Source organism: Rhincodon typus, chromosome 5 (genome assembly GCF_021869965.1).
Source record: "Rhincodon typus isolate 14 chromosome 5, sRhiTyp1.1, whole genome shotgun sequence".
NCBI lineage: Eukaryota > Metazoa > Chordata > Chondrichthyes > Orectolobiformes > Rhincodontidae > Rhincodon > Rhincodon typus.
The window spans coordinates 22989958-23006759 of NC_063336.1; the positions used below are offsets into that span (position 1 = coordinate 22989958).

The following is a 16802-nucleotide window of genomic DNA, read 5'->3' on the forward strand; positions in this document are numbered from 1 at the left end:
CCACCATCCACCACAGGATCCCATAGTGAATCTTTCAGGAAGCAGTGCTATAATGCCTGCCTTCCAATCAGTCCTGGACTTCCCACGTAGATGCGACAGTCAAGAAGGCACAACAATGCCTCTTCTTCCTCAGGCAGCTCAGGAAATTTGGCATGTCCCTAAGTTCCCTCACCAAATTCTACAGATGCACCATTGAAAGCATACTGTCTGGGTGCATAATAGTCAGGTATGGCAACTGCTCTGCCCAGGACAGTAAGAAACTACAGAAAGTTGTGTGCACAGCCCAGGCCATCACGAAAGCCAACCTTCCATCCACGGGCTCTATTTACATTGCTCGCTACCGCTGAAAGGCAGCCAACATCATCGAAAACCCATCGCACCCTGGTAATGCTCTCCTACAACCTCTTCCGTCAGGCAGAAGATACAGCAGCCTGAACACACGCACAAGCAGGTTCAGGAACAGCTTCTTTCCAGCCGTTATCAGACTGTTGAATGGACTCTAGCCTCAAATAATATCACCTGCAATGTAACCTGTATGCCTCTAAGTCTTTTTGATCTGTGCATCCTTTGCTTGCTGTGATCTGCCTGTACCACTCATAAACAAAGCTTTTCACTGTATTGTGGTACATATGGCAATAAAATCAAAAACAAAATCAAATCAAAAGAAGGTTTAAACCGATATCGCTGTTCCTTCACTGACACTGGGTCAAAATTCTAGAAGTGCCTTTCCAACAGCACTGCAGGTGCATCTAGACCCCTCAGAGCACAGTGATTCAAGAAAACACCTTACTACCATCTCCAGAAGGGTAATTTGGGGTGGACAATAAATATTGGCCCAGCCAGTGACACCCACATCCTGTGAGAGGAGTGAATTTTAAAAAAAAGTCTCTATTTAAAATTTAGTTCAATGACAGATAATGTGATTTGTGTCGAGATAACTTTGATGTTGACCATCAGGTTCCTATGTGGTCACAAAGGTAGCAACAGGCATTAGGCTGGCACTGAAAACCTACAAACACTTCTTTTTCTCCCCTCCTCCTAGTCTGTCTTCCCTGTGCCCTACACTTCCTGTGTCTGAGCATACACAAAAATATGAAAAGGAGAGAGAAACTGTAATCAAACAGGTACATCAACCATCACCTTTCTCGATGATGTAATCTTTGTGCGCCAGTGTCCCAAATCAAACATACTGCCAACTGTGGAGACAAACTTGAAATAATAAAAATAAGGATAATTTAAAATCAAAATCAGGGCGATTCCACTTTGGTCTCCCTCGCGCTCCCTTTAGACAATCACACAAGATCCCAGGAGACTGCAGAGACACATTGTGTCACATATCACCATCTCCCCTGAGGATAGATCAAAATAAACTAATCTCATAGCACTTCCAGTGTCACCTCTTGCTGGGTATAGAAGATGTTATGAGTGCGGACATTCTTTTTGTGCTGTTTGTGTGACCCGTCGGTTTAATTAACAGCATTTGTCTGTCAGGGATATAATTCCAGTTATGTATCAATCTTCAGATAATGAAGTCACAATTCGACCCACATATGTCCACGTATTGTAACTTAGTCACAAAGCAAGGAAACTGGAATCCTCCCCTCACCTTCATCCGCAGCTGACAACTGAGGGAGAGCAGAGAGCAACCAACGCTGTGACCCTAATGGTGCTGCCTTTGTTGTCCCCCTGGGGCAGGATTGCCCACTGAGGTTGGATGTATTTCTGGATGTGTCATCACATGAACAGCTACCTCTTACCACCCTGCCTCCACAGAGCTGCCATTGATCATTCAAAACAAATATCCCTGCCGCACTCACTTTCCTGTGCCATTCAGAAAGCAGGCCAGGAGGGAGGGATAGCATTGGAACCATTACTTGTCCTTTTTTTTCTGGGCCTCTTATCTCCTCCCATCTTTAACTCTCCCCTTCACATCCTTTGAAATTGGGAACAGGGGTCAAAATATTAATCCCTCTACCCACCACACACCACACCCTAACCTGTCCTTGAGATATTCTCAAAGGATACTTTTTGATTTTCATGGGCTATATTTTCATTCTCACTCACTCAATTTATAAAACAATGCAGTCACTTTCTAGCAACACCTTCGGTATTTTGATGATATGTGGGGTTTTGGGATCACACAGAAGCAGAGTTAGAAGAATTCATCAATACCCTGAATAATTATCAATCCTCCATTAAACTTAATGCTACAGCACACAATGAACACATCACAGACCTCATGTAATCTGAAAGAAAGACATAGTAATTTAAATCTAGTAACACAAGACAACAGGCATAAGGTGGCAAGTTTTTCTATCATAATAAATGACACACATCTACACACAAAAAACCATCATCTGAAACATCCCATCCTCAGACTGATGAGGCAACAACTAAAGTACTCGCATTGCATATTCACAAAACTGGAAGATTTTAACCAGGCAGTTACTACCTTTTCCACTGCTTCTTAGATCTCAGTCTCAGATTTAAGTTTAACAATTGACTCAATGTTCAACATTGTCCACTACATTGTATGCCACCCATTATAGTCACTTGTAAACATATGCATACTTAAGCAAGAGATTCCAAATTAATTTGCAAGGATTTCATTACCTCATTGCTTTACTTGGATCCTACTTAACCGAATATTCACACACGACAGGTTTAAAAGTGTTCACTCTCTTTTGCAGCCTCCTTCTCCTCACACAGCCTGTTTGCAGCCTCCCTCCTTCTCCCCAACTCTTTGAAGCCTCCCTCCAGCTCCACCTACTGCTAGTTTCCTTTCCACTTTTAAGCCTCTCTCGCCCTCCATGTTGCAGTCTCCTTTCTCATTCACCACTGCAGTCTCTCTTCCCTCCTCCTTGAGGCCTCTCATTATGCCCCTGCCCATCCCAAACCTTCTCTCTTCCCCCCTCGCAGACTCTCTCTCTGTTCAAAACCCTGTCACTTATCCTCTAGGCTCATGCCAAAACCTTTCAGCTACAAACACAAAAGAGAACCAGCCTGTGAATGCAGGAGCACCTCCTCAGAGACTCTGTCCAAAGCCCTGTACCTGAATTTTTCCACGTGATTGGAGACAGGAATACCCTCTGTCCTGTGTGTTTGGTATGCTGCTATTTGGCCAATTAGCTGGAGCTCAAGCTTCTGTAGAGCACAGCCCCAGTGATTAGATGCAAGAGTATCCCCCACACCCAGAGCCTATTGTAACATGGAGTCTCATTATCCGACTGGACAATTTTTAATTGTCAGCCAAATGGCCTTTGGTTCTCCCACTGCAGACTTTTGTGTTGTTATTAACTAAAGTGTTCAATGACTTCTCTTTAAAAAGCACATGCTTTGTTTTCTAAAGCCCCACTGAGTTTCCTTTCCGGTTACTTGTGGCTGCATCTTGTAGATTCATCTTTAATTTTGGAGAACAAAAGGCAAAGACAATGTTGGGTGAGGGGTTTGACAACCCTGGGCAAATGTCCCCTGGGTAGCAGTGTTGCTGGCTGCAGTTCTTACTTCGAGTCCCATAACTGTACTTGACCTGATTATACATATTTTAATCAAACTGTTCAGACATGATGTATTAACCCTCTGGAATAGTTACGACTTGAACCTGGACCTTCTAGCCCAGATTTAGGGACACTACCACTGCACCCTTGACCTTACTGCACGATTTCTGTGCTCTCTTCAGTGTCTGTGCTCTCACAGACCCAAACATCAAATGTCAAGCCTGATTCAGTGCCTTCCCATCTCTTCCCTGCACATATACAAAGCTGATTCTTACCTGTCGGCGGTTTCAGTATTGGTGGTGGGATCAATGGTACAATGATGGGGACACTCCCATGATCCTTTGATCCAGCTGGCATTTCGGAAAGCCCGTTTCCTGCCGTCATTCCTGGAAAGCTTGCGTTGGAGTTTGATGGTGAAGTAATGACACTTTCTTCGGATAGTTTTAGTTTTGGCAAGGAGTTCTCTACGAATAAAGTGGAGAGAAAAGCAAAACGTTATTAAACATTTACATTGTGTCCATGGATACTCATGAACATTCAAATTGTGAATCTTAACCAAAGGCTTGCCTTAATGGAAACTGTCAGTCACCACAGCAGCAGCTTCTTAGATTTTATGTGAAAAAATAATTTTACTGAGTGTTTTATTTTATTAGATATTTGAATAGACAGATTGACCTTGTGGCTTTTATTTCTCTTTATACTGTTTTAATTCAGTACTTGGAATTACTTGGAACTGCAAGTGGAGAAAAGGATTTGCAAATATTACTGCTTCCAAATATTTCCTTCTTTCAGTGCATCATTAGTTAGGAGCAGGCATTATGGCAGTCTCCCTCCTTAAAGGATATTAGTGAACCAGGTGGGTTTTTCCCCTGACAATCAACAATGGCTCTGTGGTCATTATTAGACTCTTAATTCCAGATTTTTGTTATTGAATTCAAACTCTGCCATCTACCATGGTCGGATTTGAACCTGGGTGCCTGGATTAATGGTCCAGCAATAATACCACTAAGCCATCGCCTCTCCTTCAAAGTATAATAAGTCCAAGTACAAATTCACTGTAGGAGGACACAAATACCAAACAATGCCACGAGTTAATAACCTTAATTCAAGTTTATGAGATCAATTTTCCTTTAAAGTAACGTGGTAAAAATCCTTCGACATTTCTTGCAGTCCTTTTAAATCAAATTTTTGCTGAACATTGTATCCAGAGCCTGGCCATTATAGGAGCTGGTCAGAAGTGCCTCTTTTACACATTCATACTTTTTTATCATTATGTAGGTTCGGTAATGTGGTAACATTCTCTGCTTACTGTCCATCAACCAATCTTCCAAACATATCAACCCAAACATGGAAAGGCTCATGATTTTGGAAGGATCTTTGGTGAATTTCTGCAGTATATCTTGTAGTTGGTACACATTGCTTCTACTAAGTATCAGGGAGTGGATGACTGTGAATGTGAAGCCAATCAAGCCTCTGCACTCCAAGGTAATTCATCATGTTTGAAGCACCTTCAGGCATTTCTAAATGTAATAATGAAGCACCATATCAATGTGAGTGCTCCTTTCATCCAGGATGGAAAACTAAAATTTTCAATAGTCTTACCTCCCTGTTCCTGCACTTCTCTGGCATCCTCACCAGCCAGGATAGAAATATTGGTTTGAAGCAGCAAATTAGTACAAATTTAGGATCTTCCATACTTGGAAAAGTAGCAAATACTGTTATTCAAGTTGTTTATACAGAAGTCTATCACAAGTCTATTGTGGTCAAAATCTTGCAATTTCACTTGCAAACTTTACCATTGTCCCAAGCCAAAGTTATTATTATGCATCAAAAATAACTATTTTCCTAATAATAAAACCTGGGTGACATCACTGTGGATTTTTATCAATGAGGACAAGGGCAGAATTTGTGTTAATGAAATATTTTGAATGTCAAAATATTCCATGTTTTTCTTTGGAGTATGACGTTCAGTTTTGGGCTTTGAACAACAAGTGAAGTTTGATTAGAATCATTCCAAGATTTAAAGGGTTATATTATTGGCTGCTGGCATTAATTTGAGTTTATAAAGTTGAGGGGTGATCTAATTGAAGTCGATGACAAATATACTATATGGTAGGTGTACAGACTATTTCTTCTGTCTGGAGAAATCACCACAAGAAGTTAGGAATAAAAGCAGAAAGCATTATGTCAAACAAAGAATAGGGGAAATGTAGAACCAGCTTCAGCAACCATCAGCCCATCATAAGGTCAGAGATAACACAGTGTGGAGCTGGAGGAACACAGCAGGCCAGGCTGCATCAGAGGAGGAGGAAAGCTGACGTTTCGGGGTGGGATCCTTATTCAGAAATGTCAGAGATGTGGCTGTACAATGTTCAGTGATGTTTGCAATTCCTCAGTTAATGCTGCATTCCTGTCAGGGTCCGATCATCTCTCTTTGACATTGAGCAACATTACCATTATTGAAGTTTGCCTTCCTTACCAAGTTTGGCTTCCATGTGACTCCAGATCCACAGCAATGTGGTTGATTCTTAACTGCCACTGGGCAATTAGGAATGGGCAATAAATGCTGGCCTAGCCAGTGACATTCATTGCATGAATGAAGTCTTTGTTGCACAACAGCAATTTGGTACCTCCAGAAACTGTTATTTGGATCTTGTAAGCAGCACATTTACTTGCAACTCTGAGTAAAATATTTGCAACAGATATCCTGCAAGTTTCTAATAATTTTAAGCCGACAATGTCCTCCAGCCCCATACTTGGAGATATCTGCATTCATCTATGAATGGGTAAGTCAGATCCCAGCATGAAACCTGGCCTAATTGACCATTTGTTTTACTTTTGCTTCTGTTTGTCATGGTGGTCAGTCACTGAATATGCGCACAAGAAACTGTCAATGTACTTTTAATAAAAAAGCTCAGAACTTTATTACACACAAAAGAAAATTACAAAATATATTACAGCATACATGAACTATTTGAAATGGTCTTATTAGAACTATCAGATAAAAAGATTCAAGCCTTTTAATCCCAGCAAACACTTAAACCTCAGTGAAGGCTTTACACTAAAACTCCTTGTTTAGCTGCCATAACTGATTTCCTTTTCAAAGTTCTGTACATTCACTCAAAGCAATTTCTATCATTAATATCTCTTCCAGGGGGTCTTAATCAAGCTGCTAATGCAGTTCACTTACAACCATACGTGGGCTCCCTAAACTCATGTCTTACATCTCTGATACCTCCACAGTCTTTTGCTTCTAGGGTTTTCTTCTAAGCAACTTAGCCCTGACTGGTTTAAAACTGCTAAACCAACAGCACCTCTACTGTAAAGGACCTCTTTTCTTCCTCTGAACCATTTTCTGTCTGAATGAACCTGCTTCGGGGCACCTCTTTCTGTCCCTTTGAGTTGTAAACCTTAAGATAGCAAATACCTTAGCAATTACGATCCTTGTGGGTTTAGCAGTCATTAGCTAAAATCACGTGATTTATTGGAAAAGCTCTCTATTCAAAAATGACTTTCTGATCTGTTAAAAAAAATCACGTCTTCACTGAACCAAAAATGGATGTCAATTTTCCTCTACTTTGGAATCCAAGCTTTCAAACAGTAACAATACATTATTAGTCTTCCCAACACTAGCCTTTTGAGCATCCCAGATGGAATTGCTCCACACTTATAGCCCAGGACCTGAGCTTTAGAGCTCTAAGCTTCTCCTTAAATCTCACTGCCATGTTACCTTGCTTTCTTCCTTTAAAACATTCCTCAAACCTTCCTACTCATAATAATGCTTTTTGTGGCTCAGTGTCTAATTTTGCTTTATAACATTTTTACACATTAAAGATGCTTTATAAGTTGTGGTTATTTTTCGATCATTTATCACAGCATTCAGTAAAATAAAGAATAGTTCAAATTCATAACTAGACAATGAATTTGACTGGTCCGGAAGGCCAGGTTAAAAGCTGAATTATTGATGTAGAGAGAGATGACTTTAGGAACAAAATATTCCTGGAAAAGCCAGGAATTGGATCACCACATAAACAAATATCTTCAGCAGTGCCACTGATAATAATCATAGAATCCTTATAGCTCATTAAACCATACCAACTCTCTGACAAAGGTCCCACCCATATCCATTCCCCTACCCTGTAACCCTACATTTCCCAGCTAATTCACCCAGCCTGCACATCCCCAGACACTGTAGGCAATTTAGTATGGCCAGTTGACCCAACCTGTACATTTTTGAACTGTGGGAGGAAACCCACTCAGACATGGGGAGAACGTGCAAATTCCACATAGACAGTCACCCATGGCTGGAATTGAACCTGGGTCCCTGGTGCTGTGAGGCAGCTGTGCTAACCACTGAGCCATGATGCTGCCCCTAACAAGGGGGCAGTTGCATGATAACTGCACTTGACCCACCTTGTTGCAAAGTTTTGTCACTGAAGGTGCTATTAATTGTTACTCATGGATTAATCACCTTCTTCTGTATTCCTGTGAATAGAGCCAAGGGTGTCGACTGTGTCCTCAGCTCTTTGGCAGGATTATTCCCACACTACCAACATTCAGTCCTGCTTAAACTCACAGAAATGACTGAGATTTGCACACAGCATTAAGAGTTAAATTAAATTAAATGTCTTCTTCTTGTTCCTGCTCTGCTTAGATTTGCTGAAAAGAAATTTCTTGAATCGGACCAAGTGAATAATGCTGCCTATGTCAACAATAAGGATGAGAAACAAATGAATGGCAGCTTAGATTAGAATTTACTCATCAACGATTGGAAAGACACTCTGTCAAAGAAGTATGATGCAGCAAAAAATGAACAGGAGGTAGATTATTTACAGTAAAGAGTTAACTTCTGAGCATGTACCTAGCAATCTATGTCAATGATAGTATCACAGTCACAGGATGATGATGAGATTTTGAAGAATCTGCCAACGTGTAGAGCTCTTCTGAGTAAGAAGTATATTGTTAGCATGGTACAAAAAAACAATTACAGTACTTTAAAAAGTCCTACCAATCCAGGTGTCACTTCTCTATTGTAACACATTCCCAACACAGTCTAACACACCACATGAGGAAGTGGAGGTGGCAATGTAGTGGTATAGTCTTTGGCCTAGTAACCCAGTGACCCAGGGTAATCCACCGAGGGTCACGGAACCCAATCCCACCCACTGGTGAAATGTGAATTCAAGTTCCAAATCAAGAATTAAAAACTGACCTGATAGCAACCAATAAACCATTGTCAAAATATCACAGAAATCCATATGGCTCACTAATCTGGAGAGGGTGCAGAGGAGGTTCACTAGGTTAATTCCAGAGTTGAGAGGGTTGCCTTATGGTGAGATTGAGTAGACTGGGACTGTACTCATTTGGAAGAATGAGGGGGGATCTTATAGAAACATATAAAATTATGAAGGGAGTAGATAAGATAGAAGCAGGGAAGTTGTTTCCACTGGCGGGTGAACTAGGACAAGGCACATAGCCTCAAAATAAGGGAGAGCAGATTTAGGACTAAGTTGAGAAGGAACTTCTTCTCCCAAAGGGTTGTGAATTTCTGGAATTCCCTGCCCAGTGAAGCAGTGGAGGCTACCTCATTGAATGTTTTTAAGGCAAAGATAGATAGATTTTCGAGAAATAAAGAAATTAAGGGTTTTGGTGAGAGGGTTGGTAAGTGGAGTTGAGACCATGAAAAGATCAGCCATGATCTTATTGAATGGCAGAGCAGGCTCAAAGGGGCCAGATGGCCTACTCCTGCTCCTGGTTCGTTTGTTCTTTTGTGCTTCAGGGAAGAAAAATCTGTCGTCCTCATTGGTCTGGCAGGTGACCTGGCTCAAATCCACAGCAATATGTTGACTCTTAAATGCCCTCTGAAATAGCCCAGCAAGCAATTCAGCTGTACCTACCTGCTCCGAGGGCTGAAAAGAATAAAATGAAGCTAGACAGATCACCTGGCATTGGCTAAGGCACTGGAAACAATACACAAACACTGCTCTGTTAACCCTGCAAATTCATCCTCACTACCGAGTGGCTTGTGCCAAAATTGGGAGAACTGTCTCACAGACTGGTCAAGCAACTGCCTGAAATGGTGACGATCACAGAATCCATGTCCCAGACACCATTGTCCTTTGGTGTCCTACCAGCAGGACAAACACACAGCAGGGGGCAGCACAGTGCTATATAGTCAGAAGGGAGTAGCCCTTGGACTCTGGCCCCATAAATTCTCATGCATCAGATCAAACATGGACAAGTCAATCTCCTGCTGATTACCAAGTATTGCCTGATGAATCAGTACTCAGTCATGAGGAACACCACCTGTAGGAAGCACCAGGGGTGCCAAAGGCACAAAAACCACTCTGGGTGGGTCTTCAATGTTCATCACTAAGAGTAGCTCTGTGGCACCATTACTGACCAAGCTGATTGTGTCCTAAAGGACATAGCTGACTGGATGTGTCTGCAGCAAGTGATGAGGGAACCAACAAGAGGGAAAAACATACTCGACCCTGCCTTCACCCAGCTATCTGTCGCTGTTCATCACAGTATCAGTAAGAGTGATCACCGCACAGCTCTCATAGATACAAAGTCCCACCTTCACTTTCAGAAAACAATCCATCAGGTTGTGTGGTATTGTCACTATCACAAATGGAATAGATTTCAAGCAACTCAAAAAACAGGCACCCATAAAGCACTATGTGCCATTAGCTATAGCAGAATAATATTCAACTAGAATCTGTAAACTCCCGGCCTAGCATATCCCCCACTCTCCCATTACTATCAATGCTGGTTCAATGAAGAGAGCAAGGAGGCATGCTAGGAGCAGCACCAAACGTACCTAAAACTTAGGTATCAACCGGGTGAAACTGTACCACAGGACTACTTGCAAGCCAAGCTGTGTTTGCAGTATGCGATAGGCAGAGCTAATCAATTCCACAACCAACTGATCAGACCTAAGGTCTGCAGTCCTGTCACATCCAATCACAAACTCACTGGAGGAAGAAGCTGCACAAATATCCCCATCCTCAACAATGAGGAAACCCAACCCATCAGTGCAAATGAAGCATTTGTAACAATCTTCAGCCAGAAGTGCCAAGTGGATATCCATCTCCTCCTCCTGAGGACCGCTGCCAGTCTTCAGCCCATGTGCTTCACTCTGATGATATCAAGAAATGGCTGAAGGCACTTGATTTGGAAAAGGCTATTGTCTCTGATAACTTTATAGTATTTGTACTGAAGCCTTGTGTTCCACAACTAGCTGTGCCCCCACATAGATCAAGTATTGCTAAAATGCTAACATTTATTCAACAAATGTAAAATTGCCCCAGGTATGACCTGTACAGAAAAAGCAGGACAATTCCAACCCGACCAAATACTGCCCCATCAGTCTCCTCTTATCGGTGAAATGATGTTAGATATCATCAACAATGATGTTGGGTTCCATCTGGACCATTCAGTTTGTGATCTCATTATAATCTTGGTGCAAACATGGGAAAAAAAGAGGGGAGGTAAAGGTGACTGCTATTGACATCAAAGTCATATTTGACCGAGTGTTGCAGCAAGGAGTCCTAGCAACACTGACGTCAATGAGAATGAGTGGGAAAACTCTCCGGTGGTTGGAGCCATACCTGACGCATGGGAAAATGGCTGGGGTTATTGGAGACCAGGTATCTCAGCTCCAGGGCATCTCTGTAGGAGTTCGTCAGGGTAGTGTCCTAGACCCAAGCATCTTCAAGTACTCCATCAATGAACTTCCCTCCATCATAAGGTCAGAAGTGGGGATGTTCGCTGATGACTGCACAATGTTCAGCACCATTCGTGATTCCTTAGATACTGAACCAGTCCATGTTCAAATGCAGCAAGACCAGAACAACTTTCAGGCTTGAGCTGATAAATGGCAAGTAACATTTACAAACACATGGGATCCACAGTGTCTTGGTAAGTTGCATACAAAACTGGCTTGGTAAAAGAAGACAGAGGGTAGTTGTGAAGGGATGTTTTTCTGACCCAAGTTCTGTGACCAGTAGTGCTCCTCGAGGATCAGCACAGGGACCCATGATGTTTGTAGTATATATAAATGATTTGGATAAAAATGTAGGTGATCTGATTAGGGAGTTTGCAGGCAACATGAAAACTGGTGGAGTTGGATAGTGAGGTAGCTTGTAAAGTAACATAGCAGTACGTAGATTAGTTGGAAAGTTGGGTAGAGAAGTGGTAGATGCAATTTAATCCAGACAAGTGTGAGGTGATACATTTTGGGAGGTCAAATGCATGACAAAGTATACAGTAAATCACAAGACCTCAACAGCATTGATGTACGGAGGGATCTTGAGCTCTAAGTCCATAGCTCCCTGAAAGTGGTAACGTAAGTGGATAAGGTGGTAAAGAAGACTTACAGAATGTTTGTCTTCATTGTCGGAACAATGAGTATAAAAGTTGGCAAGTCATGTTGCACCTACATAAAACTTTAGTTAGGCCACATTTGGAGTATTGTATGTAATTCTGGTTGCCACACTATAGGAAGGACTTGGAGGCTTTGGAGAGGGTGCAGAAGAGGTTTGTCACAGGATGTTGCCTGGATTGGAGTGTATTAGCTATAAGGAGAGGTTGGACAAGCTTTGATTGCTTTCACTAGAGTGTTGGAATGTGGAGTAGTGATAGAAGTATATAAATTTATGAGACACATAGATAGTTTGAATAGTTGGAGTCTCTTTCCCAGTGTGGAAATGTCAAATACTAGGGGGCATAGGTTTAAGGTGAGAGGGGGAATGTTCAGTGATGATGTGTGAGGCAAGTTTTTACACAGAGGATGGGAGGTGCCTGGAATGTGCTGCCAGGTGAGGTGGTAGAAGCAGATACGATAGCAATATTTAAGTGGCATTTAGACAGATACATGAACAGGTGGGGAATGGAGGGAAACGGACCATGTGCAAGATTTAGTTTAGAATGGTATCATGGTGGGCATAGACATGGTGGGCCAAAGGGCCTGCACTGTGCTGTTCTATGTTCTATGTTCTATGTTATAAATATGAGGCAATGACCGGGTGCGACAAGTGGGAATCTAACCATCATCCCTTGATGCATTACTATCAATGAATCCTCCACTGTCAACATCCTGGGGATTACCACTGGCTAGAATCTGAATTGGAGCAGCCATGTAAATACTGAGCAGATCAGAGAATGGGATTTCTCTAATAAGTAACTCACCCCCTGACTCCCCAAAGCCTGTCAGAAGTACGACACAAACTCCCCACTTTGCCTGGAGAAGTGCAACTGCAACAGCACCCAAGAGGATTGACGCCATTTGGGGCAAGGCATCCCACTCGATGTCAGTCCACCTAACACCTACAACATTCACTCTCTCTACCACCAATGCACAGTAGTAGCAAGATGCACTACAACAGCCTAACAGGGCTCCTTGGGAATCACCTTCCAAACACACCTCTACCAGTAAGAAGGGCAAGGGCAGCAGATACTTGGCAACACCATCACCGACAAGTTCCTCTCCAAATTATGCACCAGCTAATATCACTGTTTCTTCACTCTCCCACTAACAGCATTGTGGGTGAACTTACACCACATAGACTGCAGGAGTTCAAAACGGCAGCTCACCACCACCTTCTCCAGCACAATTCGGAATGGAGAATAAATGCTGGCCTGATCAACAATCCTTATGTCCCGTGAATTAACTTTCAAAATAACAATCAGAGATTATAAAGCCTTTTAGAAATAGAGCAACTTTCATAACCTGAGAATGTCTGTACATGCTATAAAGCCAACAAAGTACTTTTTGAGTGAAGTAACTGTTATAATGCTGTAAAAGTAACAACAAATTTTATACACACGAGGCTCCCACAAACGGTAATGGGATGATGACTATAGTTTGTTTTTTTTCAATTGATGTCAATTTAGGGATTTTACTGGCCGGAACATTCTGCCGTGAGATCTTTTAGATCTACTTTTGACAACAGATGGAACCTTATGGTGAGCTGGCATCTGCTACTGTGCAGGGATCAACCATGCCCCTCCCCCCATTGCTGTGCCAGCTAGATTCTGTGGACAAATTCATAAAGTGGAATACGAACCAATAAACTCCTAACTCAGAGAAATTGCGCTACCATTGGGTCATGGCTGACACCTAGAGCATCAGTCAGAAAGAAATTATGGCAGTCAAACTATTGCTTATGAAGCACTGTTATCCAACATTGGATTCTGTGAGGGTTGAAGGTCAGAGACTCATCAACATTTATAGCACAGAACAAGGCCATTTGGCCCATTATATCCATGCCAGTAAATGAAGATCTGACTACATTAATCCTATTTTCCAGCTGGCGTCTACAGCTCTGGAAGCTATGGCAATGCAAGCAAATATCTAAATACTGCTTACATATTATGAGAGTTTCTGATTCGACCACCCTTTCATGCAGTGAGATCCACACTCCCACCATTCTCTGAGTGAAAAAGCTTCTCCTTAACTCCTGTCTTAGGCTTCTATTTCTTACCTCTATGCTCCCTGGTTATTGACTCCTGAATTAATGGAAAATGTGCCTTCCTACTCACCCTATCTACACTGTTCAATCTTAACACATTTGTCAGGACCTCCTTCAATGTTTCCTACTTCAAGGAAACAGCCCCAGTCGATCTGATCTTTCCTCTAGTTCGGTCACTTCAGCCCAGGCAGCATCCTGATGTATCTCCTTAGCACCCTTTATTATCCAAACATCCTTCCTTTCTTCTGGTGACTGGGGCTGCATGCAATATCCAGCATTTTACACAGTTTCAGCATAATCTTCCAGCTTTTGTATTCTCTGATCCTCAGCACGTTCCAAGATCCTATCATTCATCTTGTAATTCGTTGCTTTGTTAGCCCTGTTTCCATGTTGAAATACACTGCCCTGTCCAACTGGGGTGGCACAGTGGCTCAGTGGTTAGCACTGCTACCTCTCCCAGGTTCAATTACAGCCTCAGACTGTGAGATCTGTGTGGGGTTTGCACATATATCCCCGTGTCTGCATGGGTTTCGTCTGGGTGCTCTGGTTTCCTCCCACAGTCCAAAGATGTGCAAGTTAGGTGGATTAACCATGGGAAATGCAGGGTTACAGGGATAGGGTGGGATGCTCTTCAGATGGTCAGTGTGGACTCAATGGGCCATATGGTAAGCTTCCACACTGTAGGGATTTGGTGATTCTAACTGAACAGTCTGTTGACAACCTCCTGCAATTTACAGCTATCCTCCTCACTACGTAACACCATCTAGTTTTATGCCATCTTCAAACTTCTTATTCATACCCCCTGTATTTAAATCCAGATTATTAATGTGCACCACAAACAGCAAAGGCCTCAGCACCACACCCTATGGAACCTCACTGGAAACAAACTTCCAGTCACAGAAAAATCCATCTATGATCACTGCCTGCTTCCCGCCTCTCAGCTAACTTTGGATTAAAACGGACCATTTTGCTTTAGATCCCATGGGCTGCGACTTCTTGACCAGCCTGTCATGAGGGATCTTATCAAAAACCTTGCTAAAGTCCGTGTAGACCACAGTAATGCATTCCCCCCATCAACCAATCCTGGTTACCTCCTGGGCTTCCTTGACTCAAAGGGAAAAGTAATTAGTGGCATGATTGTACATTGCCTCTTTCCAAATTAGAAAAAGAAGGCAGCAATTGGTGCAGAACACAAAGTTTCAGGAAACCATTCAGGTCTGATTTTTGTACAGGGGGAATATATATCTAACGACATTTTTAATCATTGCCACCGAATGGCTTCAATTTAATCCCAACTCTTACATTGAATTGAAGCGCCAAGGATTCGATCTTGTGATAATCTTTGTATTTAAACCAATGAGATCTTAGAGTCTTAGTGTGATATAGCACACAGGAAGGCCATTTACCCCAATGGGCCTCAGTCGCTCTGTAAAAGAGCTATCCAATTAATTCCACGGACAGTGTTACAGTTCTAAATATATAATCTAAGAAAATTAGTCAGAACCTACAGCAGCATTCATTTCAGAAAGATGATTGATTATTGGTATCAAGTTAATCTTAAAAAAAATTGCTAGAAGTCAATTTTAAAGCGGAAGGTATAACAATTCCTGATTGTCCTTGACAAACGGCCCATGAGCACTGACCTTGGAAACCCATGTAAAGTCAGGCCCACAATGTAATAGGGACACAGTTTTCTTCTTTCTTTAGATTACAATATGCCATCAGCAGTGGGATTAACTTAGGCACTGCCAATAGTATCTGATCAATGTAAGTGCTTATTATTTGTGCAGTGTTCTCTGGTAACCAAAAAACTTTGCAAAGACAGAATGATTGATGGCACAGAGGACTTAATTTGCATCCACACAAACCTAGCTGGAAAATTGCATCAAATATTTTACCAACTCAGTGATGCCACTTTCAATTTTAGAGTCATAGAGCCATACAGCACAGAAACAGACCCTTCAGTCCAACCAGTTCATGCCAACCATATTCCCAAACTAAACTAGTCACACTTGCCTGCGCCTGGCCCATATTCCTCTAAACATTTTTATTCATGTACTTGTTCAAATGTCTTTTAAATCTTGTAACTGTACCCATATCCACCACTTCCTCTAGAAGTTCATTTCATGCATTCCATACTCTATGTAAAAAAAATTGCCTCTCAAGTCTTTTTTTTTTAATTATTCTTCTCTCAACCTTAAAAGTGTGCCCCCTAGTCTTGAAATTCCCTGCCCTAGGGAAAAGACACTTAGACTCACTTAGTGCTTTGGGCTCAGATGGGGCAGAGTTTGTAAGGAGCATCCAGGAGGGTTTCTTGAAACAGTATGTAGATAGTCCAGCTAGGAAAGGGGCCGTACTGGACCTAGTATTGGGAAATGAGCCTGGCCAGGTGGTCAACGTTTCAGTAGGGGAGCAGCTCAGGAACAGTGATCACAATTTGGTAAGCTTTAAGGTACTGATTGATAAAAATAGGTGTAGTTGTCAGGTGAAAGTACTAAGTTGGGTGAAGGCTAATTACAACAATATTAGGCAGGAACTGAAGAATGTAGATTGGAGGCAGATGTTTGAGGGCAAATCAACATATGATATGTAGGAGGCTTTCAAGTATAAGTTGCTGGGAACTCATGACCGGCACGTTCCTGTAAGGATGAAGGATAAGTATGGCAAGTTTAGGGAACTTTGGATAACGAGAGATATTGTGAGCCTAATCAAAAAAGAAAAAGGAAGCATTTATCAAGAGATAGTAGGAACTGCCGATGCTGGAGAATTTGAGATAACAAGGTGTAGAGCTGGATGAACACAACAGGCCAGGCAGCATCAGAGGAGCAGG

General features: G+C 42.1%; 1 protein-coding gene across 5 annotated transcripts in view; it reads right to left on the reverse strand.

The window, feature by feature from the left end:
• sobpa (sine oculis binding protein homolog (Drosophila) a) overlaps positions 1–16802 on the reverse strand; it is a 306669-nt gene that overhangs the window by 173605 nt on the left and 116262 nt on the right. For all 5 annotated transcript variants that reach the window (XM_048597018.1, XM_048597021.1, XM_048597019.1 and 2 more), the window contains exon 3: positions 3773–3961. In XM_048597018.1, the coding sequence (XP_048452975.1) occupies positions 3773–3961 (189 nt within the window). The remainder of the gene's footprint in view (positions 1–3772; positions 3962–16802) is intronic.